The following is a 27,027-nucleotide window of genomic DNA, read 5'->3' on the forward strand; positions in this document are numbered from 1 at the left end:
GAGTTCTTTGTATATATTGGATATTAGCCCTCTATCAGATATAGGATTGGTAAAGATCTTTACCCAATTTGTTGGTTGACATTTGGTCCTATTGACAGTGTCTTTTGCCTTACAGAAGCTTTGCAATTTTATGAGGTCCCATTTGTCTATTCTTGATCTTAGAGCATAAGCTATTGGTGTTCTGTTCAGGAAATTTTCCCCTGTGCCTATGTGTTCGAGGCTTTTCCCCACTTTCCTTTCTACTAGTTTCAGTGTATCTGGTTTTATGTGGAGGTCCTTGATCCACTTGGACTTGAGCTTTGTACAGGAGATAAGAATGGATCAATTTGCCTTCTTCTATATGCTAGCCACCAGTTGAGCCAGCACCATTTGTTGAAAATGCTGTCTTTTTTCCACTGAATGGTTTTAGCTCCTTTGTTGAAGATGAGTGACCATAGGTGTGTGGATTAATTTCTGGTTCTTCAATTCTATTCCATTGATCTACCTGCCTGTAACTGTACCAATAACATGCAGTTTTTTATCACAGTTGCTTTGTAGTACAGCTTAAGGTCTGGGATGGTGATTCCACCAGAGGTTCCTTTATTGTTGAGAATAGTTTTGTCTATCCTGTTTTTTTTGTTATTCCAGATGAATTTGCAAATTGCTCTTTCCAAGTCTGTGAAGAATCGAGTTGGAATTTTGATGGGGATTGCATTTAATCTGTAGATTCCTTTCAGCAAGATGGCCATTTTTACAATATTAATCCTGCCCATCCACGAATATGGGAGATCTTTCCATCTTCTGAGATATTCTTCAATTTCCTTCTTCAGAGACTTGAAGTTTTTGTCAAACAGATCTTTTACTTGCTTAGAGCCACACCAAGGTATTTTATATTATTTGTGACTATTGTGAAGGGTGTTGTTTCCCTAATTTCTTTCTCAGCCCGTTTATCCTTTGTGTAGAGGAAACCTCTGATTTGCTTGAGTTAATTTTATATCCAGCTACTTTGCTGAAGTTGTTCATCAGGTTTAGGAGCTCTCTGGTGGAATTTTTGGGGTCTCTTAAGTATACTATCATATCATCAGCAAATAGCAATAATTTGACTTCTTCCTTTCCAATTCATATCCCTTTGATCTCCTTTTGTTGTCTAATTGCTCTGGCTAGGACTTTAAGTACAATATTGAATAGGTAGGGAGAGAGTGGGCAGCCTTGTCTAGTCCCTGATTTTAGTGGGATTGCTTCAAGTTTCTCTCCATTTAGTTTGATGTTGGCTTCTGGTTTGCTGTATATTGCTTTTACTATATTTAAGTATGGGCCTTGAATTTCTGATCTTTCCAAGACTTTTATCATGAAGGGATGTTGGATTTTGTCAAATGCTTTCTCAGCGTCTAATGAGATGATCATATGTTTTTTTTTTCCCTTTGAGTTTGTTTATATAGTGAATTATGTTGATGGATTTCCGAATATTGAACCATCCCTGCATCCCTGGGATGAAGCCTACTTGATCATGATGAATGATCATTTTGATTTGTTCTTGGATTCAGTTTGCAAGAATTTTATTGAGTATTTTTGCATCAATATTCATAAGGGAAATTGGCCTGAAGTTTTCTTTGTTAGGTCTTTATGTGGTTTAGGTATAGGAGTAATTGTGGGTTCGTAGAACAAATTGGGTAGAGTGCCTTCAGTTTCTATTTTGTGGAATAGTTTGAGGAGTATTTGTATTAGGTCTTCTTTGAATGTCTGATAAAACTCTGCACTAAACCCATCTGGTCCAGGGCTTTTTTTGGTTGGGAGACTATTAATGACTGTTTCTATTTCATGAGCAGATATGGGACTGTTTAGATCGTTTATCTGATCTTGATTTAACTTTGGTACCTGGTATCTGTCTAGAAAATTGTCCATTTCATCCAGGTTTTCCAGTTTTGTTGAGTATAAACTTTTATAATAGGCTCTAATGATTTTTTGGATCTGTTGTTATGTCTCCCTTTTCATTTCTGATCTGTTAATTAGGATACTGTCTCTGTGCCCTCTAGTTAGCCCGACTAAGGGTTTATCTATTTTGTTGATTTCCTCAAAGAACCAGCTCCTGGTTTGGTTGATTCTTTGTATAGTTCTTTTTGTTTCTATTTGGTTGATTTCAGCCCTGAGTTTATTTCTTACCTTCGACTACTCTTGGGTAAATTTGCTTCTTTTTGTTCTAGAGCTTTCAGATGTGCTGTCAAATTGCTGGTGTATGCTCTCTCCAGTTTCTTTTTGTAGGCACTTAAAGCTATGAGTTTTCCTCTTAGGACTGCTTTCATTGTGCCCCATATGTTTCGGTATGTTGAGGCTTCATTTTCATTAAACTAATTCTTAGAGATCTTTATAGAGTCTAGGTATTAGTTTCTGCCCTATATATTTCTTTCTTGATTTTTTTTTTTAAAGTTCACTTTAAATCAGTTTGGCTACAGATTGGAAGATAATAATTCCACTTTTAGCTTGTTTATTATGAAGTTACTGATCATGTTGGTGTCTACATATATGACTTAATCCTAATGGCTTATTTATAGCAAAGAACAATGTTTAATGACTTTAATGTCTAACTCTTCTCCCTCTCCTCTACCCTCAGTGTTCAATAGTTAATGTAGGACCCCACACATGCTACAAGCTTTCTGCCACAAAGCTAGATATTCTCCAGCCTTCCTTTCCTTCCTCCCTTCCTTACTCCCTTCCTTCCTTCCTTTTTTTCCCCTCCCCCCAACCCCCTTAAGACAGGATCTTTCTGGGTTACCAGGTAGCCATTGAACTCCTTCTGTGGAAGAGGCCTACCTTGAATTCTTGGCCCAGCCTCCTGAATAGCCATAATTACAAAGCTGAAATGTCTGGCTGGCGGGTTTACTATTCAAAGTTACTTCCTCCTGCCCAAAACAATGCTTTCCAACCCTCTTTATAATTAGCAAAAGTTTGTATTACAGGAAAAAAAAAGTGACCCTTTTTAGAATTTGCCCCTAGTTTTGTCTACTATATGATAAAATTTGACTTTAAAATACCTTATTAGATGTATTATATGTAGCGGTATAGTCTTTCCTGTAAGTGTGCTTCTTTCTGCCTCACAGATATGTTTTTGTAAGTAATTAATCTTAGTCACATTTGCTCAGTGCCTACTGTATTCCTAAACTGGTTCTTGGTAACTTTTCCTGACACATTCACATATTCATGTTCTTCTAAAAGGAAATCCCTACATGTGAAATCTCACTCTTGAGTTGCAGGTATGTTCCTTTGCTATAAAATGCTGATGGTGGTAACTCTTCTGCATGGAGTTGTTATAAAAGTTAACTAAGTTATCTATAACTTTATAGACATATAATAACTAGTCAGAATGCTAATAAATAATTCATAGATTATAATCATCTTCATTGCCTAACAACTTGACATGAGGTAAAATTCACTTAGCGCTATCAAAATTTTAACTTACATAAATGGTTTCTTGATTGTTATAGCCTATAAGTTTCTAAGTTTAAATATTTTGACCTTGGAATTTAGACTGTAGAATCTTGTGACACAGACTGCAAATTAAAAGATAGAAATTCTACTCTTAGCTTCTACACAGATTTATCATAAAGTGATTGATTTGTTATCTACATATGTGGCTTTATTCTCATTGCTTGTTGACTTATTTAAAGCAAGAAGCAAGTCTTACTAAATTTTTATGTTTAAATCTTCAGCAAAGGTTAGCAAGTTGATTTAATAAGTATAAAAACCTTCATTTCTCATCTGTAAAATGACAAACTTAGACCATCTAGCCTTCAAATATTTTGAAAACCGTGGCTAGTGAAAAATAAGACCCAGCATTGGAGAAAAAGCAGTTGGCAGTAGAAGATGCCCTGCATAATTCTGTCGACTTCTTAGTTCTTGAGCAATGTCTAGGTCTTGGTATGTGCAAACATCAGCTTTTTTAAACACTAGGTTAAATATGCTCATCAAATGACAAGTACTTCCAAAGTTCCAAGTATTTGTAACTAACCATTTCAAACAATTTTAGCACTAACCTTGATTAGCAAGAGGAGGCAAAACGTTTGGCTGTGTGTTCATACACACAGTGCCCATTGATAAGAAAATATCCACTAGTACTAGAAACAGATTTGCATTACAGCAAAAGTAGAAAACTTTGGGTATTACTGCTTTATAATGATCATATTTTAGAGGCACTTTATAGGTTTACTTTCTCAGACATGAATTGCTAAGATCCATCCTTAAGTACCTAATATGTATGAACTTGATCTTCAATGTAATTGATTACTTTTAAGGTAAAACTTTTAACCTATTGAATTTATATATTACATGTTTCATTGCATTATATTGAATTCATATATATGTATCATGACAAGGTTTTAAGACAACACTGAGTAAATTAATATTTTACCAAAAGAACTGCAATTTAATGCCAGTTTCTTAAATCCCACACATACACCTTTTAATTCTATGTTTGCTCTTTTTATGGTTTTGAAATTATAAAGTACTATAGAGAAGAATATATAATTGAAAAATTAACATTCTGCTCCACAGGGTCAATTATCACCATTTTGTGCATATTTTAAAAGCACAGTATGGACACAGTCGTACTTGCATTGACAAGGTAAAAGTTTGGTTTTGTGTCTTGTTTTAAGACAGTCTCCTTATTAGTCCAGATTAGATTGCCCTTGAGCTCAAAACATACCTATATTCTTGTTGACCTGGTTCATAGCAAGTATTCAAGTTTTGAAGAACTGGGTTCAAATGATTCTCCTTTGGCCTCCCAAGTAGCTAGAACAGCAAGTGTATGCCTATGTCCATCTGGTTGTGTTCTTTTTAAGAAAAAGAGGTTAACTTTTCCAAAATGTCCCTCTTGTATTAGAACATTTGAGAAATAAAAGACATTTGTTTGTTCTAGAAAAGAACTGCGTCTGATTAATGGTCCTGACCATGTTTCTGTGGTGCACAATCCTACAGCCATGTTAGTCACAAAGAACTCTGCAGAAAGTTCTTTTTTTATTATATTTTAATTGATTTAAGTTTTATTTTATTATGATGAGAAAAAATACATAATTTCAGTTTATCTGAATTTGTTAACATCTAAAAACATAAGTAAATAGAATTATATCATATTCTTCTTTCCCTTTTGTACCCCAACTTCTCCCAGAGACCCCCCTTCAATATCTGCAGTATCTTTTTGTTATTTTGTCATATTCTTTAAAATCTATAAAATATTGTAACAATAAAAACTAGTAGTATAAAAGTTGTTTGATATAAAACAATCAAATAACTAAACATATTAGCTATATATTTTAAAATAATACATCACTACTAGTTTTTTTTTTTTAAATGAACATAAATAGATAAAGTCTGTTTGTTTGGTTGGTTGGTTGGTTTGGTTTTAGTAGAGTTTAAAATCTTGGCTCTTGCTGTAGTACAAGCCCAAAATAAGAACAATTTTTAGATATTGGAGTTCGTTGTAATAAACTGTACTTCAATGCCCCTCACATCACCAAAGGATTTTACCTCCCTAGTAGCTAAGCTAAGAGATTGACAGTTCTGCTGTGCCAATCAGTGAATTGTAGGCACGATTTTTGGATACAGATTTCCTGCTATGGACTGGAGTGCTTGTCTTCATTCTCAGCCCACAGAGAACAGATTACATTCATTTAAGAAATGGTGTGTGTATTAAGATAGTCTATCCGTGAAATCATTCACCAACTGTTTCAATGAACAATGGTTCTGCTTGGAGGGTGGTACAGACATTAGGTGAGGGTAAGAATCTGGTTCATTGGCTGTGATGATTTTGAAAAGGATTCATATCTGAGAAAGAGTAAGTTACAAACTTCTCTTCTTCAAAATTGATACAGTAGTTACAAACATCAAGCAAAGCATTCAGTCTCACTCTCTGTTCTCTTATAAGCTACCTCCCAAGTTAACTGTTTATGTTCTATGAAGGACATAAACAGCTGCAGAAAGTTCTTAAAGGTTGTGTTTAAAAATCTGTGGCTAAGCTACACAGTGGTGGCTAATCCTAGCAGTGGGGAGATAAGGCAGGTGGGATCTCTGAGTTTGAGGCCAGCCTGGTCAACACAGTGAATTCTTGAGCAGCAGGGCTACACAGAAAACCTCTGCCTCAAAAAGCCAAAAGAAAAAAAAAAAACAAGTAACAAAATCCAAAGAACCATACTTACCTTGGACCTACAACATAGCCTATTATTAGTCTTCAAATTCAAAATACATTCACTTACAAAATCTGTTGCAGTTTAGTCCAGTCAAAATTAATATTAATTTCTTCCATAAATATGTATTTTATGACAAGATGGAATGAATTATAATGAGTTGAAATATTTTACTTAATTTCTTTTATATACATGGCTGTTTAGCCTGCATGCATGTCTGGACATCACATATGTGCCTGGTGCCCCACAGGCGTCAGAGGCATTAGATCGCCCAGAGTTGGAGTTGCAGACAGGTGTAAACAGTGGTACATGTGGAAATCAAACCTACGTCCTCTGCAGAAGCAAAACAATACTCTTAACCATGGAGCCATATCGTTAGCCCTAGTATTTGTCTTTTATGAGAATATAATCATTACTTTTAAAGACATTGCAAGATATTTTCCCTATTATAAAATATTAAATAAAATTATTGGCTTGAAGTATTTTAAAAATGGGCACTAGGTTTATAACTTTGTTCTGAAACAGTTTCCTAGCAAGCATTTGTGAAGCCCTGGGTTTGATAACAGCAGTTTTCACACACACCCAAAAAATGTAAAAAAATAATTAGATGTTTTTAAAATTTTAAAATTTATTTTATTTACAAAAAATGTAATAAATGTATACAAGTTCTCACTAAGTAGCCTTAGCTGTCTTAGAATTCACTTTATAGATCAGGAATGGCCTAAAACTCATAGAGATCTGACTACCTCTGTCTCTCAATGCTGGAATTAAAAGTGTGAGTCACCAATTCCCAGCAAGAAATTTTTTTTTCAGTGGCTATAATGATACCAAGTTAAAAATTAAATTGTATGTTCTCAAAGTTCTTCCCTGTTACATATTTAAGTTCTTTAAAAATTAAAAGAACAATACTACAAGTAAGGATAATGACTGTATTGTGACAGATTCTAATCTTGGCATTAATGTATATCTAAAACTATTAGGAACAAAAGAAAGACTTAGTAAACTATTAAAAGTGGATCTCTCAATAGAGAACTCATCTATTTTAGGTTCTATTGTAGTTGTTACTTTTTAAAAGGTGGGTACTTAATGTTGACCTGAAGCTGGGATTTTGGGGCCATGTCTAAAATCCTAGCATGCATGAGGCTGAGAAAACTTTAGAGTTTAAGATCAGTCTAGCCTATATAGGGAGATCCTGTCTCAAACTAAAGAGAAAGTTATGGAAAATCAACTCAACATAACCATTCCTTTAAAATCAAGTGTGAAACAGAATTCTGTTATTATAACACTAGGATATTGGTTGATAAAAGACTTTCCTTGTGGTCATGCTTTTAATACATAAGTTGGAGACATCAGAATAGCTAATAAGGAGATATATTTGTTACTTTTCCTATTGGTGTAATAAATAGCCTGACAAAAAAGTAACTTAAGGATGGAAGGGTTTATTTTGCTGGTCAGTTCTAGGGTGTGGTTCATCGCAGCAGCACGGCTTGAGGCACATTCAGGAGGCAGAGGGAGATGAATGCGTGAGCATAGCTGACTTTCTCCTTTTTATGCAATCTAACATCCTAGGCCAGATGAGTCTTCCAACCTCAGTTAACCTAATCATGAGAATCCCTGCACAGACACTCACGGAATCTGGTCTCCCAAGTGATTCTCGATTCTGTCCAGTAGATATATAGTATTCATTAGAGGTCAGTATTTTAAAATGGGATTTCTACCTTTTGAACTAAAACTTAGTAAGATTTATAAATCTTGAGAGTACAATTTGATGGATTCTTTTCTTTTTTTAATTGAAATATTTTTTCATACAATATATTTTGATCATGTTCCCCCCTCTCAATTCCTCCTATATTCTTCCCTCATCTGTCTACTCACCCAAATTTGTGTGTGTGTGCTCTCTCTTTATCTCTCAAAATTTTTTTCAGAACAAACGCACACATACACACAAACTGAAACCAAAATATACAGTTTAAAGATAAGTAAACCAAAATATACCATTTTGAGGTTGTTTTTTGTTGCTCAACTACTCCCAGGTGTAGGTACACTCCTGAAGTGTAGGTAGTACACACCCAGTGAGACTCCATTAGAGAAAACTAATTTTTCTTTTGCCAATGCATATCAGTTTTAGATTGCTTCTTCGTTAGGGGTGAGACCTTGTGTTCGTACCCCACCTTTTAGTACTTGGATCCTGTCAGGCTTGAACCTGTGCAGCACTCGGACATGCTATCCTGCTCTCTGTGAGTTCATCAGTCCTGTTGTGTCTGGGAGAGCCATCACCTCTGGCTCTTACAGTCTTAACATGTCCTCTATTACATAGATCCCTGAGCCTTGAAAGAAGGGGTTTGATGAAGGCATCTCATTTAGGACTGAGTGCTCCAGAATCTTTCACTGCAGATTTTCAGGTTGTGAGTCTCTGTTTTAGTACCAGTCTGCTGCAGGAAGCTTCTCTGGTGATAGCTGAACAAGACACTGATCTATATAAGTAATGAATGAATACACGGCAATGAATAAAATGACTTTTAACAGAATAATAAAGTAAGTTTTCCCCCAGGCCCATGACCTATCTAGTCTCTCACCTTGACTGCTTTAGCATTCTCAGGCATGGGTTCCATCTCTTAGAGTGGGTCTTAAATCCAATCAGATAATGGTTGTTTGCTCTTAAAACTTTTGTGCCACTATTACACAGTATATCTTGCAGGCATTTCACTATTACAATTACAATGCTTGTAGCTAGAAATGAAGCTTCTAATTAGGCACCAGCTTGACTTCTCTATGTTCAATGATGTGTTAAGTGTTATCTTCGGCAGTCGGCCCTTACCATCAGATTGTGGAGAGTAGCCAATAAATAGCCTTGACAATAGTCTGATGGTTGGATGTTTCTAGGGCACTACTTTGGCCAATAATTCAACAAGATGTAACTCATTGCTGGCACTGGAGGTTTTACTTGGTGACATAAGGTGTCTAGTTAAGGCATGTTACCCCTATTATATGGCGACTCCATTTACATTTATTTCATACATATATAGATGTAGGTTTCTTTTATATATGTATTCATATACATATATGTATACAGTAATAGGTTTTTATATGGTTTTTCAAGTGCCCTTTAGTATTAGTTGTCCCTCTCCACATTCACACTTTATCCTCCTCGCTTATACCTCTCCCTATTATCTTCCTATTCTATCTTCTCTTTGTCTCTTCATAACAATATGTTCATCTATTCCATTTCCCTTTCTTTAGGAGACACCTGCTCCCCTTGCTACTGCCCCCGCAGCCACCCACTAGTCCCTTACTAGGCTATTGGATTGTATCAGACATATTAAAAGCTAACATCCACATATAAGAGCATATAACATATTTGTATTTTCGGGTCTGAGTTACTCTGTTCACAATGATTTTTTTTTTTCAGGCTCCATGCATTTACCTGAAATTTTCATAATTTCATTTTATTTATTTGTTTATTTACTTACTTAACTTTGAGACCTGATTTCTCTGTGTTTCAGCTCTTGGCTGTCCTGGAACTCAGTTTGTAAACAAACCAGGCTAGCCTCAAACTCATCCAGCCTCTGTCTCCTGAGTGCTGGGATTAAAAGCATGCGGCACCACACCCAGCTAATTTCACTTTTCTTAACAACTCAATAACATTTCATTGTTTAAATGTTTCACACTGTCATTATCCACTCAAGTTATGCTATACCAACATCTATACTGTTTCCAATTTCTGGCTGTTTTGCGTAAGCACAAAAATGAACATGGGTGAGCAGGTGTCTCTGTAGTAAGATATAGAATCCTTTGGGTATGTGACCAAGACTGGTATAGATGGATTTTGAGGTAGATTGATTCCCAGCTTCCTCATTAACCACCATACTAGCTGATTTCCATTATAGCTGTACCAGTTTGCACTCCTACTAGCAAAGAATAAGTGTTCCCTTTCCCTACATCATTGCCAACAGCATATGTTGTCATTTGTTTTATTGATCTTAGTCATTCTGACTGGGGTAAGATGAAATCTCACCATAGTTTTATTCACATTTCCATAATGGGCTAAGGCTGTTGAACATTTCTATAAGTGTTTCTTCGCCATCTTTTGAGAATTCTCTGCTTAGTTCTGTACCCCATTTTTAATTAGGTTGTTTTCTTGATGCTCAGGAGTTTGTGTGTTTGTTTTTAAGTTCTTTATATAGTATATATACTAACCTTCTAAGTCTGATGCATTTTGACAAATGAATGCATCTGTGGTTAATGCATGCTTCTACACTGTGTATGTGAGTAGGCTGTTTTTCTCTGCCAACTTTTAGTAGTTTCTATTCTTTTGGTTTTCAGCAGTTTGCTTATGATATTACAGCATTTCTATGCTCTGTCCTCATTGGTGTCCTCTGTTTTAAATCTGTATCTGCCCAGCTTCCTGTTTTATCTATTGTTGCTTCCACTTCTATATACCTTAAACATTTTTTTTGTTCCATGGAAAGAATTCTGTTACTTTTTATTTTACTCTTTTTCTTTATTCTTCATGTCAAATACTTTCCTTAATCTTTTTTTAAATCCTCATTTATATATGTCTGTGCTCACGTGCCCAGAAGTCCCTTAAAGAAATTGGTTCCTTATTCATTCTGGAGCCCAAGGACTGGCCACATGTCATTAGACTTGACAGCAAGTGCTTTTATACACTGAGGCAGGCCATCTCACTGCCCCTGTAATTACTTTTAACCTCATTCCTCTGTCCTGTTTATTCTGTTATACTCTGCATTGAACTTTTCATATCAAGCATTTGATTTTCAGGTTTACTGATATTTTCTAGAATTTCCAGTTGTATTTTCTATATTCTGTTTTTTTCTGCTAGGATTTCCTATCTTGTTGTTGTTGTTGTAGTTGTTGTAGTTGTTGTATTAAAACATCACGACCGCCAGGCGTTGGTGGCACACATCTTTAATCCCAGCACTTGGGAGGCAGAGGCAGGCGGATTTCTGAGTTTGAGACCAGACTGGTGTACAGAGCAAGTTCCAGGACAGCCAGGACTACACAGAGAAACCCTGTCTCGAAAAAAACAAAAACAAAACAAAACAGAAAACATCACGACCAAGACAACTTGTAGAAAGAAGGATTTATTTTGGGCTTAAGGTTTCAAATATATAAGTGTCCATCACCATTGGGGGTAGCAAAGTGGCAGCAGGCAGGCAGACATGGTTGCAGAATAGCTGAGACCTCACGTCTCGCACAGCAAACAGGAAGCAGAGAGAAAGTCCCTGCAAATGGTGCATGGCCTTTGAAGCTTCAAAGCCAGTGTCCAATGAGACACAAGCTTCAGCAAGTTGACACCTCCTAAGCCTCCCCAAAAGCCAATAACTTGGGGACCAAGTCTTCAGATGCCTAGACTTATGGCGAACACCTCATTAAAACCACACACTTTCATTCACTGAACATAATTTTAACAGCTGTTTTAAAATCTTTTGTGTCCTGATTATCACATATTTCTTGGAATTGATCCTGTTTGCTCATACTTTTCTTGAGACTGGATGATTCTTTGCTGCTCTTATGTACCAAGTTACTTTGATCTGTGTGATAATAGTGTATATGATAGATTGTTAAGCCTGGATTTGGTCTGTTTTTTTCCAGTGTCTTATGTTTTCAGTCAACAATTATCTAGCCCAGACTCAATCTACAAAGTCTTTGAGGTGGGGAGTTCAAATAACTGTCTGGGGGAGGTGGCTGTTGTCTGCATAGAGTGTTTGGTTGCTGGTTCTAGCTGATTGTACTACTTATAATATGCTCTATGTATGCTTAGTTCATAAGTGGGGCATATACTTTGGTAGGGAAACATAATTACCTCAAATAGTTGAACTGGTTTGAACATTTTTATCCTTTTTTGTTTAATAGAACTTCTAGAACTTAGAGTCATAGTTTAGTTAAATGAAAATATTTGAGTATTTTTTGCAACCTAAGTAAAAAAATGTTCTGTTACTTTTCTCTTTTATAGATCGAGCTGGGAGCATTAGTACTCTTGATTCATTAGACTTTGCAAGATATTCGGATGATGGTAACAGGGAAACAGATGAAAGAGTGGCGGGTAAGTAAGACTGGAAAGATAGATTTGGATTCTTTCACTTTCCAGAAATAAGAAAATGACCTGAGGAATTACCTTTCTCTACCATACTAGTGTTAAAACACCTATTTATTATACAAAGTTGTGTTACTACTAATATAACATAATAGTTAGAGATACCCCAGTTTCTGTTCCAGTGGTATTTGGAGTTTTAGTATAAACCTACAATTTGCTGAATTTTACAGCAAGCTGTTAACAGCTGCTGTAAAAACAGTTTTATGTTATCAGTTGCATAGTTCAAAGGTAACTAACTGTACCTTAGCCTCATTCCCTTGATACTCCCAGCCAGGGCCAACATTCACATATGTCTATCAGTATAACTTTGGAGTTTTCAAAGCTGGTTGAAATACCTCTGTTCTGATTATTAGGTTAAACTTTGTTTTGAGTTCTGTGAATACACCCTAACTCTCACAGTTGTTTCCAGAAATTCTTGGTTTTCCTGTGGTATCTGGTTCCAGGATCCTGCCCATCCTAATAGAATAATATCTTTTCTAATTGCTTATTCAGTCCAGTTTCCTCCATTCCCATTCCCACCCACTTCCACACCAATCCTTCCAGATACATATCAATCTCCACTGGATCTGTAGGGACTTCTGAGGACTGTTGGTACTATTTGATTCCAGTGAAAATTTCCTCAGAATCTGCTACAGAGTTTGCCAGTGGTGAAACTATGGCTTTTCGAGTGCAAATATCTGGTTCTTTAGGGTTATGGCTTCCTATCATTGAAGTCATTCTACTTAGTGTTATGGGAATTGTTTTATAAGACTTTGGCCAAGAGTGAGACATTGAAAGCAGGATTTAAGCTTCAATGAAATGTAGGCATTCCTGAAACAGTAGTGCCATACACGTAGAGCTGTGAGGGCAGAATGAGTCTAGATCTAGTCTTTCTTGCACTTAACTGGGACAAGTTTGTTAAAGCCTACACAGTGCTGACCTACTATAGTCATTATGATAAAAATAATTAATTCCTGGGGCTAGAGAAATGGCTCAGTGCTTAAGAATACTTACTGCTCTTCCAGAGGATCCATGTTCAATTTCCAGAACCCACATGGTGACTCACAACTCTCTATAACTACAGCTCAGGGAAATCTGACTCTCTCACACAAACATACATGAAAGTAAAACACCAATGCTCATAAAATAAAAATAAATAATGAATTATGAAATAAATAATAAGGCCCTTGCTTGCTCCAGTCTAAACACTGAATGCTTATTGTCTTATTGAGGTAGACCACCTACCCATAAGAAACTAAGGCCCTGGGAGAGATTGTACTAGACTTGAGTGGTAAAGGTAGGATTGAAATCCAAATAGCCTCAAAACAGAGCCCACGGTTAATTAGATTGTATGCGATCTCTTGATGTGAAGGATTAGGTTTGACCTAATTAAAAATTCCATTGCAAAATGTGATTTCCATTCCTTGCCTAAGACTAGAAACTTAGGTATTTAAAAATCAAAATATTATATAAATTAGTGGAGAGGGGGATGATTGTTTTTAGTTCAATCAAAACTAAGAGGACTCAACAGTACAAATAATAGTAATGTTAATTTTATGAAAAGGTCACGGGAAGAATTTAGTGTGACCTCTTATTCTTTACAGCTACTTTGTTGTGAGCATAATTTAGCAACATTCATCAAAACAGCAAATCAAATCAGCCATAGCAGCTAACAGCTATACTCTAGCACTTGGAAGCTGAGGCAAGAGACTTGCCCTAGGTGTAAGACTAGCCTGGGTTGCACAGTGAGAGCCTAACCAAAGAAAGAGAATTAGAAAAAGAAAAAACCTTAGAGATCACATCTCTAATGTCTAAATTAGCACATTAGATTAGGTTAATTGAATAAACTCAGGATTGGTTTGTCCTACTGTATCATTTGCACAGTAGCATTGTTATATAATTACATAGTAAATATTTTATGTTATATAGTAAATATGTGGATTTCAGAAGAATTTTTTTGTTTGAGATGGGTTGATTCTCATACATCATAGGCTATCCTGGAACTCAGTATTTACCTGAGAATGACCTTGAACTCTGACCTTCCTTGCCTCCACCTCCCAAGTGCTGGGATTGCCTTTGTATCCCACCACCACCAAGTGCTGGACTGAGGATCAGATACAGGGCTATAGCCACAAGACTCTGTTTAGTTTTTTCTAAAGGGTCAATATAACAGGTTTTATATCTATATAGTTACATGCCAAAAAATAACTCTTGCCAACAAACTGGCTACATAATTATGTTCCTTAATTTCCATTTCAAATTAGATCCCATCAGATTGAACCTGAACAAAGAGTTTCTTGTTATTTAGGTATTTTTGATTTCTAATTCGCAGAAAACATTGTTAAGAAACAAGCTTTGGGCCATTCCATCTTTCTTTGTGTCAGAACAGGAGTGAGAAGGTTAGTAATCTCTCCTCTAGCTGCTTCCTGATGGAGGAGTGGACCTCCTCCTCCACACTTTGGAACAACAGAGAGTAGAATGTGGGACTGAAGGGTTATTAGCTCAGCAGTTTAGAGCACTGGCTGTGCTTCCAGAGGACCCAGGTTCCATTCCCAACATCTACTTTGCAGCTCACAGCAGGCCAGTCCATAACTCCCATCCCAGCGGCTCCAGCACCCTCTTCTGGCCTATACAGGCACCAGCAATGCACATGGTGCCCAGACATTTGTGCAGGCAAAACACCTATATATAAATTTTAAAAAACAACAACAATGTTTTGAATGTGACAATTTTGATCTTATATTTTCAATATAAATAATATATTCTACCTCTAACTTTGGGGAGATAGCCATTTTTTATTACTGTGCTGATATGCTAATGAATGTCTTCATCTTCCTTAGAGAAAGAACATGTTATTCTAGAAAATGGTTTTCAGTCTTGTATGGAACCAAATGTGTGTATGTGTAAGGCTTTAAAGAAATTAATCACATTCTCCAAAGATTTTGATTTTTTACTAATCATTTGTAGTAATTTAAAAGTAAATCAAAAGACCATGATTCATGAAAGATGGTTATCCTGTCATCTGTCATTAGATCTTATGGAACTTTCAGTAATATAGATAACACAGATCCAGAATCCATTGTCCTATCAATGTGGATCTTTTCTAACCTTATGTTGGGGAAGTGGGGAGAGATTTGTTTTTTCTTTTTCTTTCTTTCTTTCTTTCTTTCTTTCTTTCTTTCTTTCTTTCTTTCTTTCTTTCTTTCTCCTTTTTTTTTTTAAATGGTACAGATCTCAGGTAGCCCAGTCTGATCTTGTACTGTTTAGCTTAGGCTGGCTTTGAACATCTGATCGTCCCACCTCTACCTCCCAGGTATTGAATTGCAAGCAAGCAACACCATACTTGAACAGCTGTTGGTATTTATAGGACAGATATTATATTTGTTATCACCTTTCAGCTAAGGTAAAAATCTAGTTATTTTCTAGTCTGTAGTTTTGCTTTGTTTGTTTATTTTAATAGACACCCCACCTCATCCTCAGAGACTGGATGGATGAATTTAGGACGCATTCATATGCTTTCTTACTGAGACCTATCCCCAGGCTTGGGGAAAACTCTAAATGTTAGGCATTCTGCTCAGTATTGATAGAAAATATTTAATGCTGTTAATGGTCCTGTGGAATAAGTAATGAAATCTTTATTTTATAAACTAGTAAAATAATACTTCAAAGATTTGCCAGTAACAGAACACAAGTTTTATTTCCAAAGCCTACAATGTCTGTTAGTATAAACTGTACCTCTGAAAAAGTGTATATTTTTATGGATATCAAAATTTCATTTTTCCCAAATAAAATTAATTTAACTTAGTCATTTTTCTTTCAAAAAGGTAAAAGACTGAAGCTTTTTATTGCCAACATTTTTTTCATTGAACTATACATTTTAAATTGAATTGTACAACATGGAGGTTTTCCTTGGCCCTTCACATGCACACTAGTGTCTTTGTATCTTCACGTGCAAGCTTGTATACACAGTTATTCACACATTGAACTATATACATAAAATTGATACTAACATGTCAAAACAAATGAGCTGAATTCTGATTTGTTAACAAATGTCTAAATCTTTTATAAAGATAATGTAGATTCACGATATTTGAATTGCTGTTACTTAGCTTATTTTATGCATTTTGAACATAGAAGTGAGAAGTAGTTTTTGCCATCAAGGAGTTGTTTGTTCCTTGTTGCAAGGAGGGTAGAAAAGTTTAGAAAGGTGAGGTTTTCTGTAGAATATTTGAATATCTTAACATTAGTATATTATTATTTAGAATTAATAGTATAGTATTAATTAGTCATTATTAGTATATAATGTCACAAAAGTTTGACATTTGAGCAGTTACAGAGATCGTTGAGATGAATTGCTAGTTACTAAAGGATTAGAATCAGTATGATATGGACATTAATTGGTGGTAGGATAAAGACAACATGTATATGATAAGTAATCTCCAAGTTTCTCTTAGTTGGCTTCCAAACTAGTTCAGTGGATGGATGTACCATTAAGTGGACAGAGACTACTGAGGAAGACTAGGTGTGAGAAGGAAATGATGCAATTCAGTAGGGCCAAATTCAAAACTTAGAAAACATTCAAATGTGAATGTTTAGGAAATAAGAATGTATCTGGTGGAAGGGTTTTAAGATTGTGATCATCAAAGCCACAGGCATGCACGTCATGGGTTAAGTAACATGAGAAAAGGCCCAAAGGTGGTGATGAGAGAAACCAACTTCATGATAAGTGATAGAGGAACCTGAACAGAAAACATAATGAGGGCAAGGGTTTCTTTCTTCCCTGAAAGACTTGAAGGAACGGTCTGGAACCGTCTCATGTCATCATGAGTTAAGTTGAAAAGAAGCATTGTAAAATAGTTGTACTGGATGGGACCTAGGGTAACTTAACATTGCTTATACTGACTTAAATGTTAAAATTGTAAAGAGTAAAACTGTAATGCACGCTGTTAATATACATGCATGTTTGTAGTTATTAATTTAATCTCATGAGATCACCTTAGTTTGGGTGGGTCAAGTAGAATGAGTAGATTGGTTGTTAGCTCCTATAGCATTTTACACACACACACACACACACCTTCATATACTTTTAGAAAGAATGGTGATTTTAAGAACTGCGTAGAACTTGTTCCACAAAGTTTATCTCCTTACAGGGTACTCAGTTTGCACTTCAATCCAGTGTTTTAGGAGACAAATTCATGTATGTATAAATACTATGTGGCATTAAGAATCTTTCTTTGCCAGAAAGTCAAAGTTTAAACTTTTAAGAAAAATATATTATAAGTTCTCACAAATCTGTATTTGCTTGGTTATAGTCTACCTTTTATAGAGATGTGCTAGAGCTTCAAGCATAAAACTCTGTCTTTTAGAACCTGTGTTATATACTAAGAAACATGCAGCAGAGTGAATTCATTTTAGAAGTCTGTCTTTTCAAAGCATTGGTATCTTTTAATGACATTTGGCAATATGTATGTAGCTGTTTGTAAAATTATAAATTCTTGCCGTCTGACATGGGTTTTCTGGCTTTCTGTGCCTATTCACTCTTTGTTTTGTTCCTGGTCACCAGTTTAATTTGAGCATTTCCCACTTTGTGTTTTAACCAGTTTTCTCCCTTCCCTCCCTCTCCCTTTTTTTTTTTTTTTTTTCTGTCATTCTGGTGTAGGGCATTTCTGATCTGCAATTGTTCTATAGTATATTTTGGATAATTTTAAGTGATATTGAGAGCATAATATCTATACTTTTACCTTATGCATAGTCTAGTTAGGTGCTTTTTTTTCAAAATTTCATAGAATTTTCCATTTTTTAAAAATGAACAAATTTCTATATCAACATCTTCAGTTATGTAAATAATGACTTTAACAAAAACTCTTAAAGTATTTCAAGGAATTGCAGTTCAGGGGAAATGTCTTAGCTTTGCTGCACAGACGTGCTTGCAGATCAGCTTTGCTGACTACCAACGGCACGCAGGGACTCAGTGCCATCCTAGCTGTGCTTTCATTGCTGCTGCAGCTAAACTCTGTGCATCAAAATAAATGGCCGTCATAGCTGTGACTCAACTGCATCCTAAGTTTTTATTGAACACATGCAAACTGAGTGAATCCTAATTTTTCCATATATTCTTAAAGCTTTCTTATATCTGATCCATCTCATCTTTTTTTTCTAACAGTCAATCAAGGCAAAGTTGCATTTCTTAAGATGAAAGTTAAACTCCTTAGTTTTTATACAAGTCTTTAATAACCATTTGTGACAAAGATCAATTAATTTCCCCAGAGATTTGACAGAAGTAACTCCTGTACAAGACCTATGAATTTTAAGAGAACTTTATACATGCAATTCAATCTTGTTCATGATAAATAATTCACAAGCTCAGTAAGAAATTTTCCTAGCATTCGTGCTATCTTGCAGTCAGACTATATGATAGTTGGAGAAATCTTTAAAGTTTATTAATCTCTCTTAAAAGAAAATAATATATTTGAAGACCTATTAGAACCTTTTAAATTCTACCTAATTTTACCTCACACAGCTATTTTAAAGGTGATTGGTATGTGTGTAATATTTGCATTAGAATTAAGTCATTTCTATTTTTTGGTGTTAGATGAGAATAGAACTAAAACATTGAGGCCTTTTTATGTGTGTCTTTAACCTATCTGCTTGTTTTTAGAAAACATTATTCCTTGGAGGAAAATGTATAGGCATACAACATTTGTTACACATTTAAATGTAACTCTCAACAAGCAGTCTAGCCACTAATGTTTTTATAGTTACAACATTCTAAAAAGTGCATTTCAAAGTAACTTAAATCACTTCTTTTAAGGCTAGTTAGTTAATTTTCATATAATTTTTACCTCCCTTCCTCCAAAATTATGTTAACCAAAAGTATTTCATTACATTTTCTTACCCAGATTGGCTAAAACAGAAGTACCCAGATTATTAAATTTTTAATTACCTAAATAAAAACATTGTATTTTTAATAGCTGTATTCCTTGTCAGACAGCTAGAACATATACCCCTAATTATGCTAAAACTATGGAAAACGATCACCAGTTTGCTTGCAAATCAACTCTGCTGCATGCGTTCACAAGTTTCATACAGGTTGCATGCTTTCTGTTTTCAATACAAATTGTGTTTTTTTTCATACCCATCTTTGCTTTTTATTTTTTTTATTTTTGTTTCCCTTTTCTTGGTTGGATGCCTGTGTGTGTTTAATCCAAATCCCTGTCCAGTCCTGGAGTTTGAACTACGGAAAGCCAAGGAGACCATTCAGGCCCTCCGAGCCAACCTAACAAAGGCTGCAGGTGGTGTACATAAAACTTTTTGAGCCTTTTCCCACTTTTACAATGTAGAAGTAGCTGGACTATTTTTAAGTATAAAATAGTAAAACATTATCTCATTTTATCTCACCAGAACATGAAGTTCCCTTACAGGAACGAAAAAATTACAAATCAAGTCCTGAAATTCAGGTGGGTGATTGACAACACCAGTTATTTTCCATACAACCCATGTGGAAGGGACAAAGCTCTCATTTTCCATCTGTCTTTTACTTTGTTTCCAGGAGCCAATCAAACCTCTTGAAAAGAGAGCTCTCAACTTCCTAGTCAATGAGTTTTTGTTAAAGAATAACTACAAGCTTACATCAATAACCTTTTCAGATGAAAATGATGATCAGGTAAAGTTACTGTTTTAAGTAATGTCTACTTTTAATCTACTTTTTCTCTAACTTGATTTTTAACACTTAGGCCTGCAATAAGATTCCATGTGGGTAGTTTTTAAAATCAGAGCAAGTACTACTCAGTTTAGTATTCAATTGGCTCACAAACCTTTTCTGTTTAAATAAACCTTTTTAAATAAAGATTTACTTTATTTCCAGGTAGCTTTTTACAGCCTGATAGTAACTGTATAGCCCCTTCATGTTTGTGTTCATCCATAAAACATGTTTTTAAAGCTGAATAATTACTTGGTCTTACTGATCAATGCAGACTTAGAAGTTGAGTTTAACTATAAAAAATTTCTTGAGTAGCACTGTATGTAATTCAGATGTTCAGTAGCAATTGTTGGAGTTTTTTTGGTTGTTTGGTTAATTGTTTTGGGTTTTGTTTCTTTGTGGGGGTTTTTTGTTGTTGGTTTTGGTTTTTGGTTTGGGTTTTTTGTTTTTTATTGGATATTTTCTTGTATTTACATTTCAAATGTTATCCCCTTTCTCAGTTTCCCTCCCCCACTGGAAAATACCCTATTACATTCTCCCTCCCCCTGCTTCTATGAGGGTGTTCCTCCACCCACCCACCCACTCTCACCTCCCCACCCTCTATTCCCCTACACTGGGACATCTATCGAGCCTTCATAGGACCAAGGACCTCTCCTCCCATTGATGCATAATAAGGCCATCCTCTGCTACTTATACAGTTGGAGCCATGTGTACTCCTTTGTTGATAGCTTAGTCCCTGGGAGTTCTGGGGGGTCTGGTTGGTTGATACTGTTGTTCTTCCTATGGGGTTGCAAACCCCTTCAGCTCCTTCAGTCCTTTCTCTAACTACTCTACTGGGGACCCCACGCTCAATCCAATGGTTGGCTGTGAACATCCACCTCTTTATTTGTAAGGCTCTGGCAGGACCTCTCAGGAGACAGCCATACCAGGCTCCTTTCAGCATGCACTTCTTGGCATCCACAATAGTGTCTGGGTTTGGTAACTGTATATGGGATGAATTCCCAGGTGGGACAATCTCTGGGTGGCCTTTCCTTTAGTCTCTGCTCTACACTTTATCTCCATTTGCTCCTGTGAGTATTTTGTCCTCCTTCTAAGAAGGACCTATGCACCCACACTTTGGTCTTCCTTCTTTTTGAGCTTCATGTAGTCTGTGAATTGTATCCTGATTATTTGGAGCTTTTGGGCTAGTATCCACTTATGAGTGAGTGCATACCATGTGTTTTCTTTTGCAATTGAGTTACCTCACTCAGGATGATATTTTCTAGTTCTATCCATTTGCCTAAGAATTTCATGAATTCATACTACTCCTGGGCATATACCCAGAAAATGCTCCAACATGTAATAAGGACACATGCATTACTATGTTCATAGCAGCCTTATTTATAATAGCCAGGAGCTGGAAAGAACCCAGATGCCCTTCAACAGGAATGGATACAGAAAATGTGGTACATTTACACAATGGAGTTTGTTTTTTTTGAGGCAGGGTTTCTCTGGGTAGTCCTGGCTGTCCTGGAATTTGCTCTGTAGACTAGGCTGTTCTCAAACTCAGAGATAACACCTGCTCCTGCCTCCCAAGTGCTGGGATTAAAGGCATGAGCCACAATCACCTGGCTGGAAAATACTTTGAATGACTCTGTGTTTTTGTGTGTGTGTGTGTGTGTGTGTGTGTGTGTGTGTGTGTGTGTGTGTGTGTGTAAAATGCATGCATACATGCATTTATTTAGTTCTCTGAATAGGAACCAATTCTTCTGATAAAATGTTGAAGACAAAGAAATGATTGTTTTATTATCATCTCTTACTCTGGAAATATGACCCACAGCTTATAGTCCTGTGGGTCTGTTTGAATTTAGATGTTGTAGAAGTAAATGCCATAGAATTTAATATGAAGAAAGCAGAAGACTGTTGTTTTTATCTTTTGTTATTCACTTACTTTTGTGGTGTTAAGGATTGTACCTTACAGACACCCTACCTCACCCCCAGAGGCCAGTGTTTTAAGTGCAAGTTATTTTGCTTCATAATATCTCCTGTGGGTATTTTTATAGAAATGGAAGTTTTCTAAAAGGACATTGCTGTTTATTTACTTCCTTGATTATCATTACATTTGTGAGGACTTAAATGTGATATAGTTAATTATGTATCACTTAATAATATGACATTTTGTGAGAATAGTAGCAGTCATTCAGTGATTTTTACCACTGTGAAATGTGCTATTATAAAATACACTTATGGGGACTCAGCAAAGTACTATATTTCTACTGTGATGTCATTCATATGTGAATTCTGTTGTTGGTTTTGATGCAGTATGCAGCTTATGCTTATAAATATTTAATTATCACATAGTAACTTTACTGAACTTATACTATGCAAAAGACTAAGTATTTACCTAACATGGTTGGTGTGGGTATAATTTTAGTTAATCTTGTTTTGATTATTAACTTAACATTCTAAATGTAAGAAATGTTGAAAAGTGAAACAAAATATAAAGGGGGAAAGAATAACAAACAACAGAGAGGACAGGTCAAACAGAATACAGTATCTTTAAGCCTAGACTTGTCAGTTTTGACTTTTAAATACAAATAATTGATCCTATGCAGGTAAAAGGCAGACAGTACCATAGATGTCAGCAAAACTCCTTTAATATGTGACAAGGAAATAGTTTAGTAGGATTTAGAAGCTCTATGGTCTTTCATCAGTTGATTTGACATTAATAAAAATGGAAGTGGAAAGAAACTACAGTAGCCAAAACAACTTTGATAAAGAACAAGGAAGACTTGAATCACCTACCTTGCAACCTTAAAAGATAAGATAATGAAAACATATTATGTTGTTATGTAGACAGGTATACCAAGGAACCTATTCTAGTGTAATCCAGAGGTAGACATGTATACAGACTGTTGATTTTTCACAGGTGGCAAACTTAACTCCATACAGGAAAGGTAGCTTTCTTACAAATAGTATAGAAAAATTTGGTGTACGTGTGCCTTCCAAGTAGGCTTGAAACCACATTCCATATCATGTGAAAGCAAATTCAAAATGAATTTAATATGAACCTGTAAAGCTTATAAAGGTAAATGAAAGAGTAGTAAATCATTACAATTTTGAGAGGTAGATAAGATTTCTTAGATATGACACCAAAATCATAGTGTGCTTCAAATGTACAGTTATCAAAATAATGTTTCTAATTTTTAAAAGATTCTCTTTGCTGATAAAATGTCTCAGCAGATAAATGTGCTTGCCATCCAGGCCCGGCAACCTGATTTTCACTCCCAGAGCCCAGGTGAAAATGGAAGGAAAGAACTTTTCTGTGTTGAGTTGGGAAATTTATCTCCACCTGTAAATCCAACTCCTACCCTGGCCTCTGTGGGTAGGTACACACACACACACCACACACGTACACCACAAACACACACCACACACACATACACACACTCATCATCATATGTGCACAAGCACATAGACATAAGTAAAAATTAGAAACAATTAAGACCACTGTTGAGTGAAAAGGCAAATAATGTATATTCAAACTCAACAAAGGATTTGTTAAAATTTTCTAAACTCTTTAATAAGAAATAAAACTAATTTTCAAAAACATTAGCAAAAGAATTATATGTGCTTCACCAAAAAATGTATCTAGATAAAAATAAGGTTGTGAAAGACACCCAACACTTTGTCCTTGAAAGATGAATATCCAGTGAGATGCTACACATTTAGGAAGGCCATGAACACTTGATAGGCTGGGCCTGAGTTAGGTAGATTGCAATAAAGTGATGTATGCTATATTTGTTTATAATTTATATAATCTAAAATTTAATTAGTTCTTGTAAGCCAGCATCATGAGGCCTTTAAAAGTGTTTAACTTATTCATAGAAAAGTCCTAAGAAGTAATGAGTGTTATACCTATTTGTTAGGTGGCCTCTTTAACCTAAATTAACTGATAATAATAAGCAGTGACTGGAAATGTTGTATTTACCTCTGATTTTCTCCAAACCCCTGAATTTAGTGCTCATATCAACTCCATATTCAATTTTTAAGAATAACTATTCCATTATTTAAGTAAGCCATTAAAGGATTAAAGTGCCACATTTATAATATATGACTATGCTAAAGTTTTTCAGAGAGTCTCATAAACAAATTATAAGATAACAACTTAATACTAAGTTATTTTAATTTTAGGATAAGATGGGATAGTAAGAAAGAATATCTGTCCATGATTTATTGCTATGTAATTTCATATAACCTGTCTAAAAATCTTTGCCATATAGTATTCAAGATACTCTTTTTGTGGTTTTAATAAGGTTGATTTATTCTGAATTAGAGGGAATGTTTAAAAACACAATGGATTTACAGGAAGCCATTTGGACTCTTTAAATTTCCAGAAGCATTTTTACTAATGCAAGTTAGATTTAAACAGCTATAGCAGTATCAGTAGGTTAAGTTGGTTATTAATTCATTAGAGAGAACAATGATTATGCAGTGTGGGATGATGGAAGAACACCACCACCAATCAGTCTACTTATAAGAATGCTTGATGAACTAAGTATGCTTGATGAACTTACACTTTTCCTGCCCCAGTGATAACTCAGGATTTCATGCATTATAGACAAGCACCATAGCACTGAGCTCTATCCCAGTCCATCTTTGATAGGTTTAACTTTAAAAAAAAAAAAAAATGACCAACATCTTATCATCTAACAGAATTAAACAGAAAGCATAAAATTGTAAGAATAATAATTGTGTAGTGTAAGAGTGCCTAGAATATACACTTTGGGTTTTGTTGTGGTTTTGGTTTGTTTTGCTGTTTGGAGACATGACCTCACTATGTAAACCTCGTCAACCTGGAACTCGATACTGGCTGGCTTCAAACTCACAGATCCATGTACCTCTGTTTCCTTTGTGCTGGAAATAACGGTATTGCACCATCATCATGCCCAGCACACTTAAACATTATAATAAAACTATTATCTTTGGTTTTTCAGTGTAGTAATACATAAAATGCAAGATAAAATTACTTTAAAGGTTTTTATTATTATTTTTAATTACAGGGTTTTTGTGTATGTGTGTATGTCTGTGTGTCTGTGAGTGTGTCTGTGTTTTTTGTATGTGCATTCTTGTATATGGAAAAATCAGGAAACAGATTTCTGGAGTTCGTTTTCTACCTCTACCATATTGGTGCTAGGGATTGAAATCGGGTCATCTAATTTGGCAAGTGTCTTTGCCCACTGAGCCATCACACCAGCTTCTCTAAGGTTTGTTGTTGTTGTTGTTGATCTAATGGGGGTTTTTGTGTGTGTGTGTGTTCTATTAGGATTTTGAATTATGGGATGATGTAGGATTAAACATTCCCAAACCCCCAGACTTATTACAACTTTACCGAGACTTTGGAAATCATCAAGTGACTGGGAAAGATCTTGTGGATGTGGCCAGTGGAGTAGACGAAGATGAATTAGAAGCTCTTACACCAATTTTAGGCAACAACGTCCCTCCAACCCTTGATACTCCCCTACCTATAGAGGTGAGAAATACCAGTTAAGTACTCATTTCCATGAAACGTATTTATGTAAAAATGTTCCTGTGAGATCTTGAGTTTCTGCTTCTTTTTCCTGCTTTGATTTTTAGAACTCCTTGCTAGTACAGAAATTAGAAGATAAAATTAGTTTATTAAATAATGAAAAATGGTCATTGATGGAGCAAATCAGAAGGCTTGAAAGGTTAGTACTTAGTTGTTATTTCTAAGTCCTAAAGTTATTTCTAAGTCCTAAAGTTTGTGTTGACATCGGCAAGTTATATAGCTATATGAAGCAGGATTTCAGTAGTAAGGCTTAGTATGTTCACATAGCTGTTATTAAAGCCTTTTAATTATTTTCTGTATTTAAAATAGCAAAATATCTCCTTTTACCAATAAACTAGATTGATGTGGTGTTCTTATACTTAAGTTAGATATTTTAACTTCACCCAAGTCTTGTCAGTTCCAAATTAGTGGCATTCATACTTAACCACTCATTATTTCATTTACTTTTTATAATACTAAGTGGGTTTGATGGGGTGACCTCTCTGTTTCAAATGAAGATTTCTCTAGAGCAGGCTTTAAGGCAGCCGTTTCTTCTCCTGATTGATAGTTTACAGCTACACTTTTAGGACTAAGAAGCTTCAGTTACCCTTGTGCAGAAGAGCCTGATCACTCAGGAGCTAATTGGCTTTAATTTGTTCTGCTTGTATTCACCCCTTCTTTGGGGTTGGATACTATTGTCAAAACTTTGAAAACTGAAATAGTTCTCTGGGCATTTTCTTTCTTCAGTGAGATGGACATCCTCAAAAGTGAACACTTTGCCACCCCAGCAGTTGGTGATTCTGTTCAACCTTCTTTGGTTTGGTCTTCCCAAAAAGACTCTGAAGACAGTAGACAGAGCCCAGTTGTAAATAGTTCAGACCAGGAAAAAAACAAGGATGTTCATCTTGAAAAACCAGATGGAGCTGATTCCTTTATTCCTAAAGAGAATTCGTCAGATTCTTTCCCCATGAAGGAAAGAGAAGAGCTGCCACCTTCTTCCGTATCAAGTAAAACCACGCTCCATTTTGATCAGCCCAATAGGTTAGTGTGCATGCTATTCTTTGAACCATGTCTTTCATTACTGTGCATTGGCAGGCTGGAAGAACTTCAGTTCATATTGAAACACCTTTTGCAGAATTATAAATTTTTATATTTGATATGCTTAGCACATAGGCAGAATATATATCTCAAAACAGGACAAATAATTATTAAATTATATCAAAAAGAAGAAAACCATAAATTGACAAGTTCTGTCTTCGTTAAGTTCATACGGCTTAACGAACATGTAGTTACTAAAGTGCTCTTGGCCTTCCTCTCCATGCTTCTCCTTGTTCTGCTGTCAAGCTCAGATTTTAGTACTGTGTAGTTGCCTGTGCTATAACAAGACAGAATAGTTTTGTTCTTGGTTGTTTTTTCTATATCTGTTTCATTACTAGTAGTGTGCATTAATATTCTCTTAATTCATTTAATTTTTGCTGGATTGTAGTACTTAAATTCAGGAAGTGAAAAAATTATAAACCTACCCTTCTTTGTG

General features: G+C 35.5%; 1 protein-coding gene across 7 annotated transcripts in view; it reads left to right on the forward strand.

Moving 5' to 3' along the window:
• Relch (RAB11 binding and LisH domain, coiled-coil and HEAT repeat containing) overlaps positions 1–27,027 on the forward strand; it is a 99,863-nt gene that overhangs the window by 7,426 nt on the left and 65,410 nt on the right. For 5 of the 7 annotated variants that reach the window (XR_004121232.1, XR_004121234.1, XM_031379689.1 and 2 more), the window contains exons 2-8: positions 12,127–12,216; positions 19,467–19,538; positions 19,648–19,703; positions 19,796–19,909; positions 25,251–25,457; positions 25,562–25,653; positions 26,241–26,534. Coding sequence is in view for 5 of the 7 variants with exons in the window: in XM_031379689.1 (XP_031235549.1) it covers positions 12,127–12,216; positions 19,467–19,538; positions 19,648–19,703; positions 19,796–19,909; positions 25,251–25,457; positions 25,562–25,653; positions 26,241–26,534 (925 nt within the window). In the remaining 2 variants the exon portion in view is untranslated. Of the gene's footprint in view, positions 1–12,126; positions 12,217–19,466; positions 19,539–19,647; positions 19,704–19,795; positions 19,910–25,250; positions 25,458–25,561; positions 25,654–26,240; positions 26,535–27,027 lie in introns of those variants that run through there. The other 2 variants (XM_031379713.1, XM_031379729.1) reach the window with 2 other exon arrangements.

This window comes from Mastomys coucha, unplaced genomic scaffold (genome assembly GCF_008632895.1).
Source record: "Mastomys coucha isolate ucsf_1 unplaced genomic scaffold, UCSF_Mcou_1 pScaffold1, whole genome shotgun sequence".
Taxonomy (NCBI): Eukaryota; Metazoa; Chordata; class Mammalia; order Rodentia; family Muridae; genus Mastomys; species Mastomys coucha.